At 41.8% G+C, this 22,586-nt stretch overlaps 1 protein-coding gene across 6 annotated transcripts in view; it reads right to left on the bottom strand.

The window, feature by feature from the left end:
• LOC127605911 (cAMP-specific 3',5'-cyclic phosphodiesterase 4C-like) overlaps positions 1 to 22,586 on the bottom strand; it is a 100,092-nt gene that overhangs the window by 29,870 nt on the left and 47,636 nt on the right. Inside the window, exon 1 of one of the 6 annotated variants that reach the window (XM_052073780.1) lies at positions 10,434 to 10,771. The exons of 3 other annotated variants lie outside the window; for them this stretch is intronic. In XM_052073780.1, coding sequence (XP_051929740.1) covers positions 10,434 to 10,657 — 224 coding nt within the window. In that variant the 5' untranslated portion in view covers positions 10,658 to 10,771. Of the gene's footprint in view, positions 1 to 6,430; positions 6,969 to 7,304; positions 7,433 to 10,433; positions 10,772 to 22,586 lie in introns of those variants that run through there. 2 more of the 6 variants (XM_052073786.1, XM_052073785.1) reach the window with 2 other exon arrangements.

Consider the following 22,586-nt stretch of genomic DNA (forward strand, 5'->3'; position numbering starts at 1 on the left):
CAATGGAAACATTCTCAATTTACAGAAGCAAAGTTATGAAAGGAAGAAGTAGAAGAACAAAATATAGGAGCTGCTGTAAAGGCACCCACTCTCTTTATTTGCCCACATGTGTCCTGTGATTGGCCAGCCTGAAGTCAGCTGAGACGGAATTCAGCTGACTTGTAACCCTAATGCGGCCAAGCGCCTGAGAAAACTGATGGATAAATCGTGAATGACTCGAGTAGAAATCCCTGAATACGTCTGTACATTCGCAAAGTAGCTGGAATACACAACACCTACTGCAACTTTAACAGACTTTAGACCAGGGGTCTCAAACCGCGATCACCTCGAATTTGAGCTAAAAGCCTTTGCACTGGCAGCTGGAAGTCACGCCTCAGCATCCTTGACCATCCAATCACCAAGTAATACAGTTGGTTTTGTGATTGATGTGGTAAAAAAAGTCCGAAAACTACTTTTTTTTTACTTTAAAAATACCTACAGTGAGTGTGTTATTTAATTTTAGCATGTCTTTAAGACTACGAATGTTGAATGTTGCCATGCTCCCACCAAAATAACCTTCATCACGAAGCAGCAGTTCTGTGGAACTGCTGTGTCCTGTGTCTTATTGCTTCACTGTGAAGAAGGCGACTCACATTCATGTAATGTTATAGAAGTCATCCACCATTGTTTATTCTCCATGATGTTCAGGACTGTACTGCGTACTTACTAACACAATACAATAAATCTTAATTTATACAGCTGTAATGATCAGTTGTTGTCAGTTTGTTAAATGATATGAGTCAACCTCCTTGTGTGGGCCACGAGACACAGGATAGCCTGTGAGTTACTGCACAGGGATGAATGGACTTGCTGGACCTGATATGTCATCAACTCATGGACAAATATTTGTCTTTTGAGACATAGGGCAAGGGGCTGACGCAGAAGTGTTGGCAGGCACATCATACAGAAAAATAGGTCAAGAGGGGAGGGACCCGCAGAAACCTCAATCAACCGTTGAAATGTTACTGGAAACCCTTATAACGGAAGTTACTGATGTTCAATGAACTTTGGTGCAGAACAGCTGTGAAACATGTAAGTATAATCAAATGTAGTTATAAATGTTTATCGTTATGGGGTCAGATTGCTTATATGTGATCATGGTTGGTTGCTATTGGCAGATTTTTACTCCATTTTTGCATATTTGGGACATCCTCCCCCTTTTTTCTTTTAGTTTTGCAAGTTGAGGCAGAGTACAAGGTACTAAACTTGGAACAATTCTGAAATATAGGAATGTGACAAATCTTGCCTCTCTCGATATTCACTTTCAATATCCAACCAAAGTGACTAACTTCACCACACAAATGAAATAAACTAGCTGTCACCTCTGGATCACAAACTATCCCTGACCTCCTTGTTAGTACAACTTGAGAAAAAAAAAGAACAACACAAGGCATCCTCAAATAAAAGTTAATGAGGTCCAATACAGAAAGTGCATTACATTCAATCAGTAATACCAAATATTTGTTCCCAACTGACCGAACAAATAAAATACTCAGTGATTTCATTAGCACTCATCATTAGGGTCGCGGGTGACTTATTCTGTAGCCTATGCCATCTGACTTCAGCGGAGAGGCAGGGTACATCTGACCCTATACTGGTTGCCAGCCTATGGCCAGGCACAGAGTAGAGAAAAACAATGTCTCACATCACACCTTTTGACAATTTAGGGTTTTCACTGAAGCAAACATTCCTGTTTGTTGGAATGTGTGTGGAAACCGGAATACCTGAAGAAAACTAATGGAAACACAGGGAGCACATGCAAACTCCACACAGGAAAGCTGGAGTCAAGATTCAAACTCTGAAACTCTGTAGTGTGAGAGGGACATGCTCAACACTAGCTAGCCATGTTGCCTGCCAAAATAAAAATGCCCTGTATAATATTTACTGTAGTTCAAAAACAGATTACACAAGAAAGCCCCGAAACAGATGCCGGGATGGATGCGAGATGAGAATGAGGTGTTTGTGAGGCCACCATGTAACTGAATCCAGCTGCCAAATGGCTGCTGCAGCCCAGCTGGCTGATGGCTCCTGTGACAACATTAACTGTGCTAATGAGAATAAGCTGTGACGGGCAAGTATGATTTATGTGCAAGTGTATGCTTTGTGTAGGTGTCAGCGTCTACTTCATAAAATTCCACTGTTATCAGTGAAAAGGTGATTTTTCTTATTTCCTGTATTTTCACTAAAGTATAAACCTTTGTCTATTTAGAATTCAGGACACCAGACGCATTTCCCAACATAAATATCTTTGAAAAATTGTCTACTGAAACCAGATTTGGTCTTCAAAAGTCCAGTGACTTTGTTTAAAGAACAAAAGATCATGTACATATCTTACCACAGGGTACTCATAGTCTGAGTATGTAGTATTTTGCTTTACATAGTATTTTCTGTTTTGTGATAACAAAAAATGCATTAGTGTTCATAAAACAAGACTGAATAATTTATAATGAATAGCTGTGAATCGAGTAAAGTCACTTAACTTTATGGTACATATGTTGTTCTTTAACAGGTATAATGACAACTCATCGCTTCAAAACATTATAAACGCGCAGAAATGAGTAGCAGTCTGAATTTAAGTAATGTGCATTTATTTTATGGTATTATTATTTTTCTCTGTATACTATTTCTAATTTTTTCGAATAAGTGCATTTAAATATAATGCAACTACACTTACAGAGCAGTGTTGTACAAGGTAGCGTGAGGTGAAAGTCACCGTTAAGATATCAACGGATTTAGTTTGCCACCTTGTGGAGAAACAGAGTTATGGCATATGGCATTGCACTGTTACCGGTGCTGTGCTGGACTATACTTATACTTGGACATCCAGACCGGACATCATGATATCCAACACAAGAGCAGAATCAAAAATCCCATAATCCTACTCTTACAGACATAATTATCTTCTTTCATGGAGCTATCAACAATATTATTATTTATTATTATGGTTGTAATTGTACAGCGGTATGGAACTACACTAAATTATAATGATTGCTATGTCTAATACAGAAGTAGTGAACTCCGGTTCCTCCAGAGCCATATTCTGCCTGTTTTAGAGCTTTATCTTCTTCAACACGCTCGATTCAAATGATCAGCTCATTGGCAAGCTCCGTGGAAGCCTTAAACAATCATGATCAATCGAATCAGGTGTGTTGGAGTAGGGAGAAATCTAAAATAGGCAGGACATTGCTCTCTACCCTTGGTCTAATAAATCCATCCATCCATTTTCCGATCCGCTTATCCTCACAAGGGTCACGGGGGGTGCTGAAGCCTATGCCAGCCGTCTTCAGACAGTAAGCCGGGGACACCCTGAACCGGTTGCCTACCAATCGCAGACCACACATAGACGAACAACAATCCATACTCACACATAGGGACAATTTAGAATGTTCAATCAGCCTGCCATGCATGTTTTTGGAATGTGGGAGGAAGGAAACCGGAGTACCCGGAGAAAACCCGCGCAAGACCGGGGAGAACATGCAAACTCCATACATGGAGGCCAGAGCCTGAATCAAACCCGATTCCTCTTCACTGTGAGGTCGATGCGCTAACCACAAGACCACCGGGCCACCCCTGGTCTAATGTATGTGAAACTTTAATTAGATACAAGAGACAGCTATACTGTATATTACAGAGATACAGGACAGTTCCACATACGCTACAAACTAGAACCACAATTTAAAAAACTGAGATTTGTGACATTAATACTGTACAGATTTCACAGCGTCAGTCAAAATTCGTCATCACTATGTAAGAGGTAGAATATTTGATACAGCTCATGCAACACATATTATTCTGTGCAAGTGGTCATTATAGTGTGGCTGGCCAACGTATTTTAAGTATTTGCCATTGCCCAAGCAAGACAAGACACATTAAAAAGAAAATGAAAGCCAATGAAATCTAACGTGCATCATCTTAAAAAGTGTACACATACCGTAATAATACGAATAATTTATATTCATCTGCTCTCAACAGGCGCACTGATAATTTCACACATTTGGGGAAATGAGGCTCTTTGAGGGCATCACATTTGAGTATCAATTCCAATCCAACATATAACACGACTCAACGTCAACCTTCAGTGTGAATGTAGCCATGAACTGTTGGTGTCCGAGGCTTATCACATACTTCCCTTAAAACAAACAACTTTTAAGTCAACTGTTGTCTGCTATCCTTTGACTGCGTCAACCTCGACACTGTATGGAACATTCTAATAAGAATGAACTGACTTACCAGCAGATGTCGCTCTAAGCAAAGAAAATTGTGAGCGAAATTTATGACACTCCACCGACAGCTAAACAGAACTAGTTTAGATTACAGGAGGCGAGACACATTGCAGTCTAACTCGAACTTTCACCTGATGAGCGATACTCATTGGAACCTGTCCTCTATTTGACAGAGTCGTTAAACACACAAAAGAGAAATATTGGGCATTGTGCAGGAACCATATATGGCACAATTCATACGGATTTGGGAAGGGTGACAGAGACCGTGCGTGTGTAAAACAAGAAACACATGTCACATTCACGTGTAATGAGCAGCCAGGCCGGCGGGGCTGAGGAACTATTCCAAGCATGGAAGGTTTATTTTGGGGGTCTGTTGTATTATTGTTTCCCCCTTTACCGCTCCTACTCTGGGTAGCGCTGGCTACAGCTGCTGGGTCGGAGTATCTTAGAGTGCACTGGATGAAATATTGAAGACAGGATAGGGTTCACCTTCCCAAGATTATAAGCACGTTTAAATGATTTGTGCTTCATAACCTCATAAAAATGTTGGTTAGTTTTTCAAAAACCTGAAATGAGACTCATCAGTTAGGTGCTTGCAGGGTGTTCAAGTTAGCCATCCATCTTCGACGTACACCCTGGACAAGTCGCCAGTCAATCGTAGGGCACGCGGAGACAAACAACCATTCACTCTCACGCTTCAGGACAAATTTGAGTCTTCTGTGATCTTGGCATGCTCGTTCTTGGAATGTGAAACGGTACTCAGAGAAAAACCTCATGTGGGCGTGGGAAGAACCTACAAATTCCACAGAGAAAGACCAGATTCAAACCCAGGGCATCAGAACTGTGATGTAGATGTCCTAACCACCTCCATATTTACTCTGGGTTCAGTAAAAAGGAGTCTACAAAAAGTACACTTCCTCATTTTTATTACGACGATGCTTGTACAGTATTTCATGTAACACATACCGAAACATGGATGCGCACGTCAAATTGTCATGCTTTGACATGAAATGGCAATTAAAATGCCATTGTATACAACTTATCTAATGCTAGCGGCCCATTGCTTGTAGCATATGTTTATGCTCAAGTTTGCATGTGTGCAGCAGCTGACCCAGCGGTCGAGCAGAAAGCCCAATAATCCCACCTTGACTGGGAATAGAACCCGGCATGAACTCGCAAGACAGACTTCAACGCATGTAAACACAGAGGCTATGGAGACATAAACAATAGCGCATGTGCTTATGTTACAAGAGCTTACATGGACGTCAACCATTCATCGATATTCTCCATACCAGCGTCTAATAAAACGTATGTGACATACTGAATGGCCACCATTCCGGTTACAATCTTAAACACATGCACACACTCTCTTACAGGAAAATGCTTGGTCGACAAATCCAACAGTCTTGCAAAGTAAACTGTGCTTAGTATTCATTCATCTTTGTTAAAGATGTTTGCGTGCAAATATTTCTACCACTTAAGCAGTGTACGTAATTAGTTTGGCAGTAACAGAGTATATTTCATGGCACCACATTTGTCAAAAGACTGCAAAACAGGAACACTGACTGAAACATTCGCAAACATAAAAGAGTGATGACACAACTTCACACATCTCAGGAACTAGTGCGTCTCACACGCCATATTAAACGATACTTATATTTTGAACTTTATTTTCAAAACATAACTCACAATCTATTCAGAAGAGAGCATGATGAAAGCCCCTGAGGCAAATGTTTGCCACACCCATCAATTAGAATACTTCAGTTTGACGACACAGCACTTAAACCTTCCTTCTTTAGGAATGCGAGTTATGTTCACGTTAACTCCCATGTGGAAATTTCAACAACACTCTAAAAGCCATTGGGTCGAAAATATTAAGATGTGTCGTCCCCTTTTTGACCCATGTTGGGTTATTTTTAAAATGAAGAGTCAATCAGTGAATGTTGAATCAAATCTGACGCACTTTAAAAAAAGGTGAAGAAATGTGGATTTCCATGTACCGGTGTTTCATGTAGGACAAGACCTCATCCACTGGCCAATGAATGCACGACTGGCAGTTTTGCTAAAATAGCTATCAAACATTGTTGCCCTTGTGTTTTACTATCAATCGGTGAATCATCTCACGAAGCAAACACTCACTGAATAAGACAACAAAACTGAAAACCTACCCCAAGCACGAATGCCGTCGACCGTGTCCAAAACCTGCTTGCGCCCCTTTCCTTGCCAATCTAGAGTCTTTGTTCATCGCCCCACTCGACCCTGAAATCACACTCTAGGCTGCAATGACAGTAAACTGTACATCTGAAGCAAGCCTCTGATGAAAATTCTTGTACTCGTCTTGTTATTTTCATTGATGAACCAGCGGATGGGTGTGGACTGACTCCATGACTTTTTTCCCTCTTGTTCCCCAACCCAAACAGGTGAGAAAGAAAAACAAAAGTAATGCAAGCAGATGCAAGCTCTGATTAATCCTCAGGGCCTCGGGAGGCAAAAGGAAAAAAAATTCTGAAGAATGCTTAACAGATGATCCAGGGAGACAAGCCAAGACAAGCCGGGCTGGAGTGTGAATGCCAATCTGTCGTTCCGAAGGGAAGTCACAGAGTATTTAGGAGCAGTGAAGGATTTTTCCCACCTTCACTCATAGTGAGTGAGTTCGTATTTAGCAGCCATTGCCATATCTAGTATATTGTGGTCAACAATGAGGAAAAAAAAACCCACAGACGAAAAAAAAAAGCTATGTCATGCAATTGCTCTCTAAGTCTCTTGTGAAAGAAGCTTTCAATTGTTGCTCTTGAAGGGAACGTAATGTCCAGAAAGGTTCACCTCTTCGTCTAGCAATGTGCTTGGACAGTCCCCACAGCTTGCTGTTGCGGACTGCCCGTGGAGTCATCAGGGGGGCTGTCAATAAGTCTGTACATTTACAGGGTATCCAGTACCACGGCAAACACGACAGCCCTCAATGACTTGGCATCAAGTTACAGAGGATTATCTTTTAAGCCGCACTTTGCAATGATGAAAATGCTAAAACACTATGAGAGTATAAGAGGCTATGAGAGTGGAGAACATTTGAAGACGTAGAACGCGTCGGCATTTTGATCGGAACACAGCAACTTTCAGAGTGTTTCACCGAGGCACATGGAGACTTGACTCAACTGTACATCCGGAGGGTGTTTTTATGTCAGGTAAACAAGAAGCAGAGAGCTGGCACAGCCCAGTTCTTGTTGAGACATGCAATCAAAACATTGAAATACTACTGCAAGTATTGATCACTACTGTTGCGTGGGACAAAGTGAGAAACGTAAGCATAAACAACAAAAGCTGTTTGATCAAATTAATCAACAAAACATATTTACACCACATATTTTTTGTGTAACTGAATAGTATGGACCAGAAATTGATGTAGGGAAAAAGTCATTTTGAGATTACCAGTCGTCTTGTTGTAGAAATATTTTGCAATTTATAGACAGCACTCAGTTCTGCAAAATGTTGTGACATTAACATGAAACATTTAAGATCTTCATCATTCTTCCTAAAATTTTAGATCAACATCATCGCTTTGTGTTTATCAATATGCTAAGACGTAAAAGCTCAAAGTCAATGTACTTTTTTTTTTTACAATCCTGTAAGAGTTAGGATAAGTTTTGATCATCAAACTCAACATTCATTCATTCATTCATCTTCCTAACCGCTTGATCCACACTAGGGTCGCGGGGGGTGCTGGAGCCTATCCCAGCTGCCTCCGGGCAGTAGGCGGGGGACACCCTGAATCGGGTGCCAGCCAATCGCAGGGCACACAGAGACGAACAACCATTCGCACTCACACTCACACCTAGGGACAATTTAGAGTGTTCAATCAGCCTGCCATGCATATTTTTGGAATGTGGGAGGAAACCGGAGCACCCGGAGAAAACCCACGCAGGCCCGGGGAGAACATGCAAACTCCACACAGGGAGGCCGGAGCCGGAATTGAACCCGGTACCTCTGCACTGTGAAGCCGACGTGCTAACCACTGGACTACCGGGCCGCCCCCAAACTCAACATTTAAAACCAAATATCTGTATATTATGCATACCTATGTGTTTATTGATTCAAATTGATACCAAAATATGAGCGTGGGACCAGTTAGTGAGCCATCGCTACTTCGCGGGTCGGTTATCGCAGCATCACTCTATAGCGGGGTTTCATTTGTTACTTGATATTTATGGGGTTCTTGGTATTTTTCTTCATTCTAAGTCAGAACAATCAAAACATTTTTGGTTTTTTGGAGGGGAAATTTTTTTTACAAAAACCAAAACGGTGAATGATTAGGGCCGTGTTGGCAAATGCACTACTCTGAGATTGATCGATATCACGCTACTGCGAAGCTTGATGACGAGCTGATCATTTGAATCAGCTGTGTTGGAGGAGGGAAATGTAAAACGGGCTGGATGGGGGTTCTCAAGGACCGGACACAGCTCGGATGTTAACCGTTTTCGTCTGGACTGCCTGCCACACTGGTACACTGTGGTCCGCAGTTAGAGCTCACAGCGCGCAACGTCATACTGTTGCGGTGCATGGAATAACCGAACATCATCTTTGAACAATGCTCTGAGTTTCCAAACGGTCGGCTCGCATAGTAATTCCTCATGCGCCCTCGAGCTCATCATGGACAAAATCCCCCTCCCCTCATCATAGGTATGCTCAGAAATACGCTCTCAACGCGCCGCTTCAAAGAAACTCAGAAAGTTGCTTAATTGTGCCATTTTGGAAAGAAAAAAAACCAACCAAACAAAAAACAAATAGAAAAGAAAGGAAAAAAACCCTGGGGCCAGTGCAGGCAGTACAAGGCAGGTAAACAACTGTGCACATAAATTCAAGCGAATGGATAGCATTCTGCACCGCAGCAGCGGACAAGGACTAGGATGACGAAACCTCAGCGGCTTGTGAATTGTTGTTGTGCGAACCGAAAGTTAGTTGCAATATAAATTGTTTAGTATTGTCATATCGCAAAATTGACGTTAACATTACATCCCAACTCCAAAGACACACATCACATCTTATTTCACATTTCACGCAATTCAAGATAACTTAAGTAACACTCTAAGCAGACAGCATTATAACAACCTAAATGAAAATTGACAAATGGATTGTCAACTAGAATTCAGACGACAAAACCGGCCACGCCAGAACAAAATCAAAAAGGTTCTTGCAGTGAGGAATAAAAAGAAAAATAATTGCCAGCCTATTTTCCATTCGGTTATCGACAGTATTTGTTGACGATGGAAAACTACAAGATTACAGCTGCCAAATGCTTGCCGTACATTAAGACAGAACTATTCGACCTGAGGAAAAGAGGTTGTGGGAAAGAAAAAGGACCAACAGCTGTTACCGCGTTCTGTCAAGAATCAGTCACATCTTTTCAACTAATGATTGGCATGCAAGCAAGTCATAAAGTTGAGTATAAATCATCATATACTGTTGTATTCGTAGAAAAATTGGAACAGTGTCAGGTTTATTTTTTCCCCCCACCATCTTAGCAGATCAGTCTGTAAAAACGTCTGCAAAAACGTCAGCGTCAAGATGGTGTTTACACGACAGGGATTTTATGAAAAGACAGGAATCTTTCTTCAGCTCCAATCTGCACACAAAATGTGTTACGAACTACATATGTAAAAACAATCAGATTATCAAGAACAGCACATTAAGGTGAGAGCAAATGTATTTTTTTTGTTGTTTGACTGCACGACATTTGCCAGACACATCGTGCTAATTTAAGAAAATGTCTAGAATGGTTTTCTACGATACTTTCTGGAGGTGCAAGAAATCATTGACCAACTATTTTGATCAGACACAGGAGGTGTACGATTAGAAAACAAGTGACATGTTAAGATTTGTGACAAACTTCGTGAGCTATCTAGAAATCTAGCTTCTAGATACTGTAACATCTTTGATACCAAATGATGTGACCTTCCCTATCAACAAAACACCAAGGTCTGCTGAGATGCCACTTCCAAAAGCACAATGCAATAATCCTCCTACAACAGCTCCGATTCAAACAATAGGTCTTTTTTTGTGCAGAGCACAAAGCAAAGACAATCACTTGGACGGTGTAATTTGGATATTTGATACTGTAGGATATTTGGCAAGATTAAAAGAATAAAAATTGATCACATTTTTATTTTATGACAGTACCTGGGAGTATGTGCCAATGTAAAGCGTCTTTGCAAGGCAATGCTGCGGTTCACCAGGAGCTTGCGGAAAAGCAGTGGAGAGTGGCGCGGAGAGTCACAGGGTGACATCCTTGGTGATCCACAAGGCGAGGCAGATGCTGAATGCGGCTTCAGTTTGCTGGACTGGGTGCTGCTGAGTGACAAAGAGCACGTCTCTCCGGAACTACCCCGGAGGGCCTCACTCATCTTGTTGCCGGCGATTTCAATTGCTCACATTGAGCTCTCGTACAACTTTTCTCTTGTTAACATACGGATCAGCAAAATGCAACTCTGGTTGAACGAAGAATGACTCGCATCATGCTTGCACGCTGTGTTATGGGACACAGAGAAGGAAGGAAGGAGGAGAAGAGAGGAAACGAGTCCCTCCTCAAGCTGCTATCTCTGTTGACAAGGCACCGAGCCCTGCCTAAATGTGGACACGCCTCAATTTTAGAGACTCATACCACAGGTACCACTTTTGCAGAAGTAAACTAGCAGCCGCTAGTTCACATCTGTTTCCTTCTTTAACGCATCGGGGCATCGACGTTAACCAGTGACTACAACTTTGGCTGTGGACCAGTGGCGGATGCTGGTCTGTCAACGAGGGGAAGCTCAATTTCGGCCTCCATCATAAAATGTGTCTGTTTTTTTTTATACATGAATTCTACTCTCCGTTCCTTTTCAAGAAAATAATCTGTGACCCTGTCATACCAACAAGGCGCCTATTCCAGGGTCTTAACTGTGGTAATATAAGTCAGTCTGCTAACACAAGCAACTACAATAAAACACACCAGAAATTAAACATTAATCTGTCGCTCGTCGTTTTTCAACAAAGAGAGTGTCGCTAAGATTATGAGAAGAAGTCTCCAGTTCAACTCAGAACAGAATGAGAATTGAAAAATGCTCCCACGGGCGGCAAGACCAAAAGATCAGTGATTGGTTCATTTCGCTGTCAATCAAAAAGAGATTCAGCCTCAGACAGATCATCCAATTATCATGCAGAAAAGCTGAGCGTCCGGGCCAGCCCATAAACACCCACCGTCCGTAGACTCCCAGAGACGCTGAGCATCCGATGGGCGGGACAAAACCAGCATTTATCCAATGACTCGTCTCGTTTCAATGCATTAGGACATCCTACACTGAACTCTCTCGACATCCAGCGTCCGCGCGGTCGACGCTCAGCGTCCACACAGTTTAAAGCACAGTGAAGCTGTGGGAATGAATGAGAAGAGAGTCGCGTCGTAACTAGTTATAAAAAGCTGATTCGGAACAAAAGTTGAGCTCGTTGGAGCATATATTTAGTCAATGACATGTACACACAATCACTTATTTTTGGACATTTTAGGGGAAGCTGAGCTTCACTTGCAGTCTTAGAGCAATCGCCTCTGCTGTGGACAGATACCAGCCGGAGCTGTTTTGTGTCAACAGACAGCAGTCGAGATTTGACATTTTCAATGTGACGGTCAGTGGGCACCACTGTCTAAAAACAGAGTCAGCTGTAAATAAAAGATAACAAGAAGCCTGATATTGTCATCTCAACTTCTACTTCTGTCTCACGGGAAAAGTGCTTTCTGGGCTGGTTTTGGGGTGATGGAAAATTAGATCAACATTAGTTCATCTTTGACCCACATCAGTCAGTGCTGAATGTCAGCCAAGATGAACTGAAATGTTAATACTGTACTGCCTACATAGAACCATAAATAAAAGCCAACCTAACAACCACACGCAGAATGGACCACAAAGTGCGCTACTTAATGTGTGGGTTTTTTTTTAATTCATGCTGCCATAATAACACTGTAGCAGTTTAGAAATATAAGACACTTTGTAATTGAAACGACAAGATTGAGTATTGAATTTCAAGGTTGTTCACATCCCTTAAAATCCACGTTTTTGTTTGTACCATACACATTTCTTCCCTTAGGCAAGATCAAATTAAATTCAAGCAAGTCAAATGTTCCAAATGCCCTGTGCACATTTACTTTTATCAGAAAGTGGTCAGTGCATGAGTTTACAAACAGAATGACTAGTAGACAGACAAACACACACACACACACACACACACACACACACACACACATTCCTGCACTTGCTGCACAGTGAGGACCGAGTAAAAAGGCCTACAAAGCGAGGACCACCCTTTCTGCTTGAAAAAGAAATGAAAAAGACACATTTCTAGACACAGGAGGGCGCCCTTAGGCAATACATTCCTTTAGATTAAATAAAACACCAAAGGTTAAGAAAAAGTTTTTAACTAGATAAGTGAGGACCGGGCACTGGCCATGCGTTCTTAATGATTTTGAAGTAGATTAGGTGCCGTTCACCTTACTAAACATTTATTGATGTAAATTTATAATCAGATATATTATTTTTAAACAGTTTATCACCATTAACAGGGTACTGTCATTTATTTAGTTTTATTTAGTTCTGATATTTGTGTGTTCAATACGCCACATGTTTGCACTGTGGCTGAGAGAGGAAAGTATTTTAATCTGTGCTGTACATTACACAGAGAGCATATTTGACAATAAAAGCTGACTTGACTTTATGATTTATTTTTGACAAACAAAAGTACTCTTATTCAAAACTTACAAGAACACCTGAAAAACTTCAACCTTCAAAACGCACACTAACACATGAACCCACATATACCCTACCAAATAACTGTGCTTTCAAACTCTATTCCTTTTCTCCCCTCTCTCTCATCCCATTCCCTCTCTCCCTTCATCTATCTCCCCCCTATGTCTCTCCCTCTCTCTATCTTTCATCTTCAAGCTTTTTTCCCCAATTACATATCTTTTAATAATTTCATTGTGGAATATCTCTCCATGTGCGGTCTTCAAGGTCTGGCGATGCTTGACTACAACACTTAACGCAGTCATCTTTCCTTGGAACTTTCTTTAATGCTACAAATTTTGAAAGGTGTCGATCAATTGCTGCTCTTTCCTTTGGAGTCCGGGTCTCTTCCTTTTTTTAGTTTCCAATTCTGGAGGGAAAAAAAGAGGGTTATTAGTGGTTTAGTTGAATATAAACAGACATTCTTGAAGTTGTATTAAAATCTGAACGCTGCCTTGACTGATAACGGCACCAGAATAAAAACTATCAAAAATGCATTGATTCAAAACATGTTTTAGGCATCTAGTTTAAAGCAACTTTGTTGACTTAAAAACACCTCAGCAGCAATTTCCCTCAAGGCATGATTCATGAGTGTTATGCTCTTTACATTATTCAATATTTTTCAATATCCTTAAAATTAATGTGGGGTTTTTTGCCTAGTCTCCGCCTTTAATGTCTTGTTTATCTATGTGGGCCCCCCAATTGGGTGGCAACCACTAAAGGTAACCACTCTGACTACAGCCCAATGACGGCTAGGATAGGCTCCAGCATGCCCCAAACTTTTGTTTTCTATTTCTGAAGCCTTCTATTGTGAAGTACAGAAAAAACAGTCTTTGCAAGTACAGTGATCCCTCGTTTATCGGGGTTAATGGGGACCGAAACCACCCGCGATAAACGAAAATCCGCTAAGTAGCAAAACCCCCCCACCCTCCATATAGGTATATGAACATGTGTATGAGTATAAATATTTATAAGGCCAAATGTACTGGTATACATGCATGTTTGTAGTAATTAACAGTACTTAATGCTATATACTAATATATTTAAACATGTATAAGTTAGGTTAGTGTATAAATAACGAAATACAGTAAACACAGTCCTGTATATGTTGCTCTATGTGACTCGCTGTTGTTTTGATTATTTTCACTGCCTCTTGAGGACCTTTTGCAGCATTTTCACTTTTTTTTAATGAATATGTTTGAAAAAATCCATGACACACAGAGGCCGCGATAAATGGTAATCTAGCGGCACTGTTGACATTCATGTTTCGAAGCTACAATCAAAGCCTGAACCACTGTGCCGATTTCAGAGCAACATATGTGGTGAATATTATCTAATACGGTATGCATTACCAGTTTTCCTTGTTTGCAGTGAAATGCATTATTTTACAATCCATTCAAATGTCAGATACCAAATATGTAACTTCTGGTTGCTGATGGTGTATTGCAGGAGTGACCAACTCATTTTTGGCACGGGCCACATTGTAGTTATGGTTTCCCTTGGAGGGCCATTATGAATTTTGGGAGACCATATACATATTTAATCACCTCCACATTACATACACCACTCATAACATATTGATGGATAACCACTTTTAAAATCAGAAGTAAAAAATAATGATTGTTCTTGTGGACTTCATATGACATTTTGAGATTTTGGTTCAGACTTTAGCAAGCCTCATGGAATTCGACATGCTTTATTTGCTTTTGCAGGCCACATAAAATGATGTAGCAGGCCAAATCCGGCCCCTGGGCCTTGACTTTGACACCTGTGGTGTAGTGGTATACTCGCATGACTTGTGTGGGATCAGTTCCTGCTCAGTGATGGTGTGAATGTGAATATTTCTGGCTGCAAACATTTTGTTGTCGAGAGGTTCGACTGTATCTCTCTTTGGTCAGATTTTTTTTTTAATTGGATTCAATTACAATCAGTGTGTTACTGTAACCAAATTATATCATAACCCTGTAAGAGAAATTGCTGTACAATAGAAATTGAAGACAATTTTACAACTGAGTAGACCACTTCAACGACTCGTCTTTCCATCTGCAAGTCACAGTGACTTGTGCTGTTTGAGTTTCTTAAATTGTTATACGGATCTATCCAACAGAAATTCATCTTACCAACTTCACTATGTTCTTTTCGAACTGCTGTCTTCTTCTTCCCAAGAGATCTGTGTCCAGTCTTTTTGTCCTCTTCATCTAAGAAAGTTGGCATGTTAGTATAATGGTAATGAAACTTTGAGTTGTGTTGACGATGCACTGACTCACCGCTGTCTTCAACATCATCGTCGTCATGTGTAAGTGTTGCAATCCTCTTTCGTTTGGTGGCGCTCCCTGATGTTGATGGTTGTTCTTGGCCATGTGTGAAAGATGCGTCATAGACTGTAAATAATAATAATAATATACTTTGGGTGAATATGCTTTGATGATACACATTTGTAATTCCTGATATATTGGAATGTACAAAAAACAATCAGGACTTGGAGCGGGGGTGTCAAACATACGGCCGGCGGGCCGTTACCGTCCAACAAGCAGGTTTGATCAGGCCCGCAGGATCATTTAAAAGTGAAAAAAATGCAGAAAAGACATGGAACGAAAATTTTGAATAACATGCAATTCATGGAGTATCCGCTAGGGGACACACCGTTTTGATCAGAGTAGAAAGACACATTGTTTTGAGAAGAAGACAACAGCAGTCTAAGTCTGTCACTGAGACGGACGGACCCAAAACAGCAGATGCTATCAAGGACATTTGAATTCATTGTTCTTTACACATTTAATGGCACTCTCTTTAGTTTGTAAGGTATAGGCAGGGATTAAATTTATAATTTATATGCACAAGGCTTAAAAATTCCTTCACAAATCTCCTTTAATCTAAAAGTGCATCACTGTATTTTTCAACACCAATTACTTGTTTAGTGCCCTTGTACAATCAGTTGCGATGCATATATGTGAATGATAAAAGTCAATCGCACATTTGTCTAAGGAAATCTAAGGTGCTTCATGAAATGTTTTGTAAAAAGATATGTTCATTAAATTTCTACATTTCCGAATGTTCTTGTGCTTCTTTATAGCAGAGTATGGTATAATTTTAATGGCTCGGCCCACTTAACATCTACCGAGGCCAATGTGGCCTGAGTTTGACAGAGTGAAATGAGTTTGACACCCCTGACTTAGAGCAAGAAAAAAAATCTTACTAATGCCAGGTCTGTAACATGTCACTTGTGCTAATGTTAGAGACTCACCCAATCCATGTCTTCCCAACATTGTCTTTTTTTTCTTGACAGTCTTCTTAACTGTCTTATGGCACACCCCTCCATCTATAAAATAATGTTTTGATAGAATCAAAGTTCTTTCCACATGCATCTCAGAAATATGCCAATAATACAGCAAAAGAGGATTCAAGTCGGACAAAAAAACATTACCGCCATATTCACTGCCAGAAACATCACTCATGTCGTCATCAGCGTCATCAGCATAATTTCTTTCTTTAATTGACTGCATCTTCGGTGGCCTTTTGTAGGTGCCTTGTAGCAAGATGATGTACTCAAATGAAATTCCTTACATCTCAGAAACATAGCAATGGTGCAGTGACAGATGGTCCAAGTCAAACTGAAAGCATTACCTGTGTTTTCAGTGTCCAAGTTGGTACCGTTACCGCCTCCATCATCTTCATCATCAGATCTCGTTGCTACAGCTGAATGTGGCACTTCTCATTCTGTGAAAGATGACATTTACACCATGTAAATATGGATGGAAGACATTCACTCTTGCTCTGAGAATGAAAGGGTTTTCTCATTTATGCAAATGGTCTGGACACAGAGAAAATGAGAGCTGTCAAGGTCAAGGAATTACTAAACATCCATCCATTTTCCAATCCGCTTTATCTTCACAAGAGTCGCAGGGCATGCTGGAGCCTATCCCAGCTGTCTTTGGGAGGTCAGCGGGGGACACCCTGAACAAGTTGCCAGCCAATTGCAGGGCACACAGAGACAACCATCTCAAACTCACACCTGGGGACAATTTAGAGTGTTCAATCGGCCATGCATGTTATGGGAATGTGGGAGGAAACCGAAGTACTTGGAGTAAGCCCACGCAGGTATGTGGTGGGAAAAATAAGCAAACGCCACATAGGAAGACTGGGACCGGAATTGAACCCTGCACCTTTGCACTGTGAGGTCGACATGCTAACCAGCTTTAATCAGTTGTAGTTTAACGGTATTAGAACGGTATCGATCGCATGTTATCACTAACTACCTTTTTGATTAAAAGTTCTGTCTTTGATCATTGTTCGTTACTTTTAATCCACAAGACAGATGTGTGTCAGAACAGCACACGTGTGAGGATAGTGAGAGGGAGCTGCCTGTCAAGTTGCTGCAACATCCCCCCAAATAACTCGACATACATATGTGTGTGCTTTTGTCTGCTTATTGTTATCATTGAAAAAAAGGTTCTGGTTAAAGGTGCCAGAGGCAGAGGCAACTGGGATCAATTGGTGTCTAACTAAAAATTGTTGTAACTTAGAAGTAGGTCATTTGGTCAACATTAGGTCTAACGTTTGAATGTGATTAATTTGAAATGATTCAAGGTTTCTATATTAATTTCAAGCATGAACTCTAGAGCATATATTGGCATCCCTCTTCCTGCTATGACTACTAATGTTATTTTTATTACATACCATCTTGAGCTTCCTGTCGTCTCCCTGGATCTGGTCTTCTCTTTTTGCCACCTTTCAGACCTTTGGTTGAGGTGGCTGCATGTGCTCTTCCTTTTGAAATATTCACAGTCAGAAATCAGAAAACATAATTTTACACTAAAATATGAAGGTAAAAGAAAATATGCCGATAAAGACATGCACACTGTCGTGGAAACAAAGACAGAGGGAGAAAAGAATAAATGGAAGGGGATGACTTTAAAAATATATTAATTTACATACCAGTGATATAACAGAGTCCAGGGTTTGCAGACTCTTTCCCTTCAAGCGACTCTGTCCCACGTTCCATCGCAAACAGTAGTTTGGCAATCTTGGCCACTTGGAAAGTTTTATCGAGAAGGTCGAGAAGCTGACATAAGGTAGCAACATGCTTCCTTAATTTTGTTGACCTCAACAGTTCTGGGTTTTTGGCCTTGCTCTCTTGTGCGTATTTTCTGAGGCACGTGTCACATCCACGAAGATTGGTGGTAGTTCCTTTTTTGGCCATCATTTAACTTCTCTGTTCCTTTCGATTTCATACCTTTTTGTTTTGATTTACATTTTGCCTTGAGGGCCTTAGCTTCATGCAAATCAATGTGGTCCTTTTCTGATCCACTGCTGTTGGACGACCGGGACCCCCTCCCTTCACTGAATGCTGGTTTGTGGTCATCTCCACTTTGGGCGGATGACACAGACTCCTCTGATGATGATGATGGTGTTGACCTTGTGGAGAAGGCTCCGGAATGAGTCTCAGCACCAGGCCTCTCTTTGAGAAGAGGTGTATGTTGCCCTGATGGTTGGGCTTTACGCATTTGAGCCTACACATCAGGGCAGAAGAGGGAAAAACAGGGAAAATTGTTAATTTTGTAGACAACTGAGATGGTGAAAAAGAGTTTTATGCTAGATCTCGGCAATTCTGTACAAAGTTTATCTGTCTTTGCCAATGTTTTCAACACTTGTCTTCCAACTTGCATTCATGAAAATACGACAATGTTTTGTCGTCACACATTTTCACAGGATGGAAAGTAGACCAGATGGAACTAAAACCGCCATTAATAAAACAAAGTATGAGTTAATCAGCATGCATTTTCTAGTCTCATGGAAAAGAGACAAATAATATAATTTATTAAATTAAAAACTGGGCAAAAATCTATGGACATTTTAGTTGACAGGCAGAAAAAAAGAGTAAAATGAATATGATTATGTAAATTAACTCAAAATATGATAGTAATAAATAAAATGGTACAGAGTAGTATTTGAACCTGTGATGATAAAACTCATGTCGGATACACGCTTCGGATGCTCTGTGAAATTAAGCAACTGGCATTTAAAAACACAGTAAAGCAGCTCGCGTTGGCCTGCAATCCCCTCATTCATTCGGTATTTAATTTAAAAAATAAAATTTTCTCGAGAAAAAAATGGTTTCTGGCTAGACTAAACAGGTCTAGTTTAATATAATACAGCGAGCCTTAGCACTGGTTCATTTCTCTACTTATTTCAATTCGGTATGAGTACAGAAACTAACAATTTCTGTCTCATTTTTGCCGAAATATAAACCACATAAATTCAACGCGACGCGGCCTTGCCGTAACCGCCTGAGCGCAAGCCATGTGCGTTGATCCTAAATTGCTGTGTTCGTAGTTTGCCATTGTTTCTTCGTGTAGAAAAAAAAACTACATAAAGCAGCTTTAAATTAAAATCGGCCTAGAGTTTACAGTACGCCGCGAGTAACAAGTCCTTCGGTGCTCAGTACGCAGATTGTTACGACGACACTCGTATTCGCGGGTACCCGTCGCTCGACAAAGAAAGGATGATTACTTACCTGAGCATTCTCATTCTGACGGTGGTGCTCCCGGTTAGGGGCGAGTCTTCTCCGTGTTTTCTCCATGTCGTCAAAAAGCCAAATGGTGTTGGTTGTCCCGGTATAGAAATATAAATGGCTTGAGTGCGCCGAAAAGTATCGCGGGAAGACAACGCTCCTCCAGCCTTTGAAGCCAACCGCTTCTTAATTGATGCGAGGGGGAGAGCGGGGGGATGGGCAGAGCAGCAACTACTTAAACATGATTAACCCTTTCATGGTCTTCTCACTTTAACGTTTCATATAACATAATCAAAAATTCACACAAATTCCTAAACTACATAAAGTATTGTAACAACATTTTAAAACACTTTAGTTATTAATTTATCAATCAAAGAAATTAAAACAAATAAAACACCTACACTGTGTATGCAATGCTCTGCTTCGGTTATTACAGTTTGGGATATTGTCAAAGGTGTTCCATATTTATGTTTGTCCATTTTTCCTACTTCCAAGACTACAACTTCACTTCAACAAGGTGACCGGCTCCCTTCCGCATCCAGCATTTAACAGTGCTGCCATTGAAACCAATATACCACGAAACTGTCAGAAGGGCTCAAGTTGTAGTTTATCAATGTAGTCATCCAATAATACTGAAATAACAACCTATATTTCCAACCTGCCTTTCCAAAAAGATGTGAAATGTTTCTTAATTTAATACAGGCGTCTCACACTCGCGGGCTACAAGACGCTAATTTCAGGCCCCTCACCTTGATGTGAAACTTTGCGTCAACGAAGCGAGTCTCCACTTTGTTCCCCCCCCCCCCCACCCCCCACAGAAACCAAATATGTGTCACACCCTAATTACTGTCCATTGCATTCTTAGGTACTCATCAACGAGTGGGTACTTAGCCACTGACAAAGACGCAGCTGTCCTGCACAATCTCTAATGTAGACATCTTTTTTTTTTCAAACCAAAAGTTCATTTTTACAGTGTAGCCATGTGAAAAGCTGTTCTAAAAGGACACGCATGGATGAGCAACCATCCATACTGACACTCACACCTAGGGACAATTTAGAGTGTTCCATTATTCTTTCATGCATGTTTTTGGAATGTGGGAGGAAACCGGAGTACCTGGAGAAAAGCCACACAGGCCCGGGGAGAACATGCAAACCTCATACAGGGAGGCCGGAGCCAAGATTGAAGGTTATCAGAACCTCGCAAGGGGCCGGTTGCGATTTGTTGTTGTAGGAACTGATTGACTAAAGGGCCGTTCACACGGCACACATTTGCGCCGGCGCTGCACCGATATATTTTGTTGCGATATATTTTGCACCGCAGCAAATTATGTGGAGCGTTCACACGTAAAAAGCCGCTTCACACGGCAGTTTCTGCAGCGGAGCAAAACGACAGAAAACAAACGAGCTGTCGTGTTGGTTCTTTTTAAAACGTACTGTATATACACAACTCAAGCGACTACTAGACCGGCACGTCCTTCTCCTTCTCGGTTTCCATGCCTTCTGCTCGAGAGTGACCACCCAAGAAAACGTAAATGAACGATGACTTCAATGACACTCAGAAAAGCAAACACTAATGCGCCAAACTGAAAATCAAGAGAGGAAATCACAAAATAAATTCTATGGGGGGCGGGGGGTTGTGAACAAACAACTCCGAGACAGGGGGTTCGGTACCCCATACCCACGAAGCACCCCCCACAGAACTCCCCGAGGGACACGGTCAAACGCCTTCTCCAAGTCCACAAAACACATGTAGACTGGTTGGGCGAATTCCCACATACCCTCGAGAACCCTGCTAAGGGTGTAGAGCTGGTCCACTGTTCCACGGCCGGGACGAAAACCACACTGCTCCTCCTCAATCTGAGGCTCGACTTCCTGACGGACCCTCCTCTCCAGCACCCCTGAATAGACCTTACCAGGGAGGCTGAGGAGTGTGATCCCTCTGTAGTTGGAACACACCCTCCGGTCCCCCTTTTTAAAAAGAGGGACTACCACCCCGGTCTGCCAATCCAGAGGCACTCTCCCTGTTGACCACGCGATGTTGCAGAGGCGTGTCAACCAGGACAGCCCCACAACATCCAGAGCCTTGAGGAACTCCGGGCCTTGCCACTGAGGAGCTTTTTAACCACATCGGTGACTGCAACCCTCTCGTCCACCGGTGTGAACCCCAATTTACAGGCACTGAGCCGGGGGGCAATGAGCATGCCCACACCTGCTCTGCGCCTCTCACCGTGAGCAACTCCAGAGTGAAAGAGAGTCCAACCCCTCTCGAGAGAACTGGTACCAGAACCCAGGTTGTGTGTGGAGGCAAGTCCGACTATATCCAGTCGGAAATTCTCTGCCTCACATACCAGCTCGGGCTCCTTCCCTGCCAGAGAGGTGACATTCCATGTCCCAAGAGCTAGCTTCTGCAGCCGAGGATCGGACCGCCAGGGTCCCCGCCTTTGGCTGCCGCCCAGCTCACATTGCACCCGACCCCTTTGGCCCCTCTCATGGGTGGTGAGCCCATGGGAAGGGGGACCCACATTGCCTCTTCGGGCTGTGCCCCATGGGTGTAGGCCCGGCCACCAGGCGCCTGCCAACGAGCCCCACCTCCAGGCTTGGCTCCAGAGGGGGGCCCCGGTGACCCGCGTCCGGGCAAGGGAAACCTAGATCCATTTATTGTATTCATCATTGGGGTCTTTGAGCCGTGCTTTGTCTGGCCCCTCACCTAGAACCTGTTTGCCATGGGTGACCCTGCCAGGGGCATAAAGCCCCAGACAACTTAGCTTCTAGGATCATTGGGACACACAAACCCCTCCACCACGGTAAGGTGACGACTCATGGAGGGCCCCAGAAAATCCAATTCATTTTATTCTGCTTTGGACATTGAAACTGGAAAATATGACTTGCATTCAATAAGTAAAGAATTCCAATTCCAAGAAACCAAGAAACGATTAAATTCCATATTAGAGTTTGGAATTATGTTGCTTTAAAAACAATTGTAAATTTTTAAGTCAGTTTAAATATACTGTG

The sequence above is a fragment of the Hippocampus zosterae genome, chromosome 8 (assembly GCF_025434085.1).
Source record: "Hippocampus zosterae strain Florida chromosome 8, ASM2543408v3, whole genome shotgun sequence".
In the NCBI taxonomy this organism is placed as follows: Eukaryota; Metazoa; Chordata; class Actinopteri; order Syngnathiformes; family Syngnathidae; genus Hippocampus; species Hippocampus zosterae.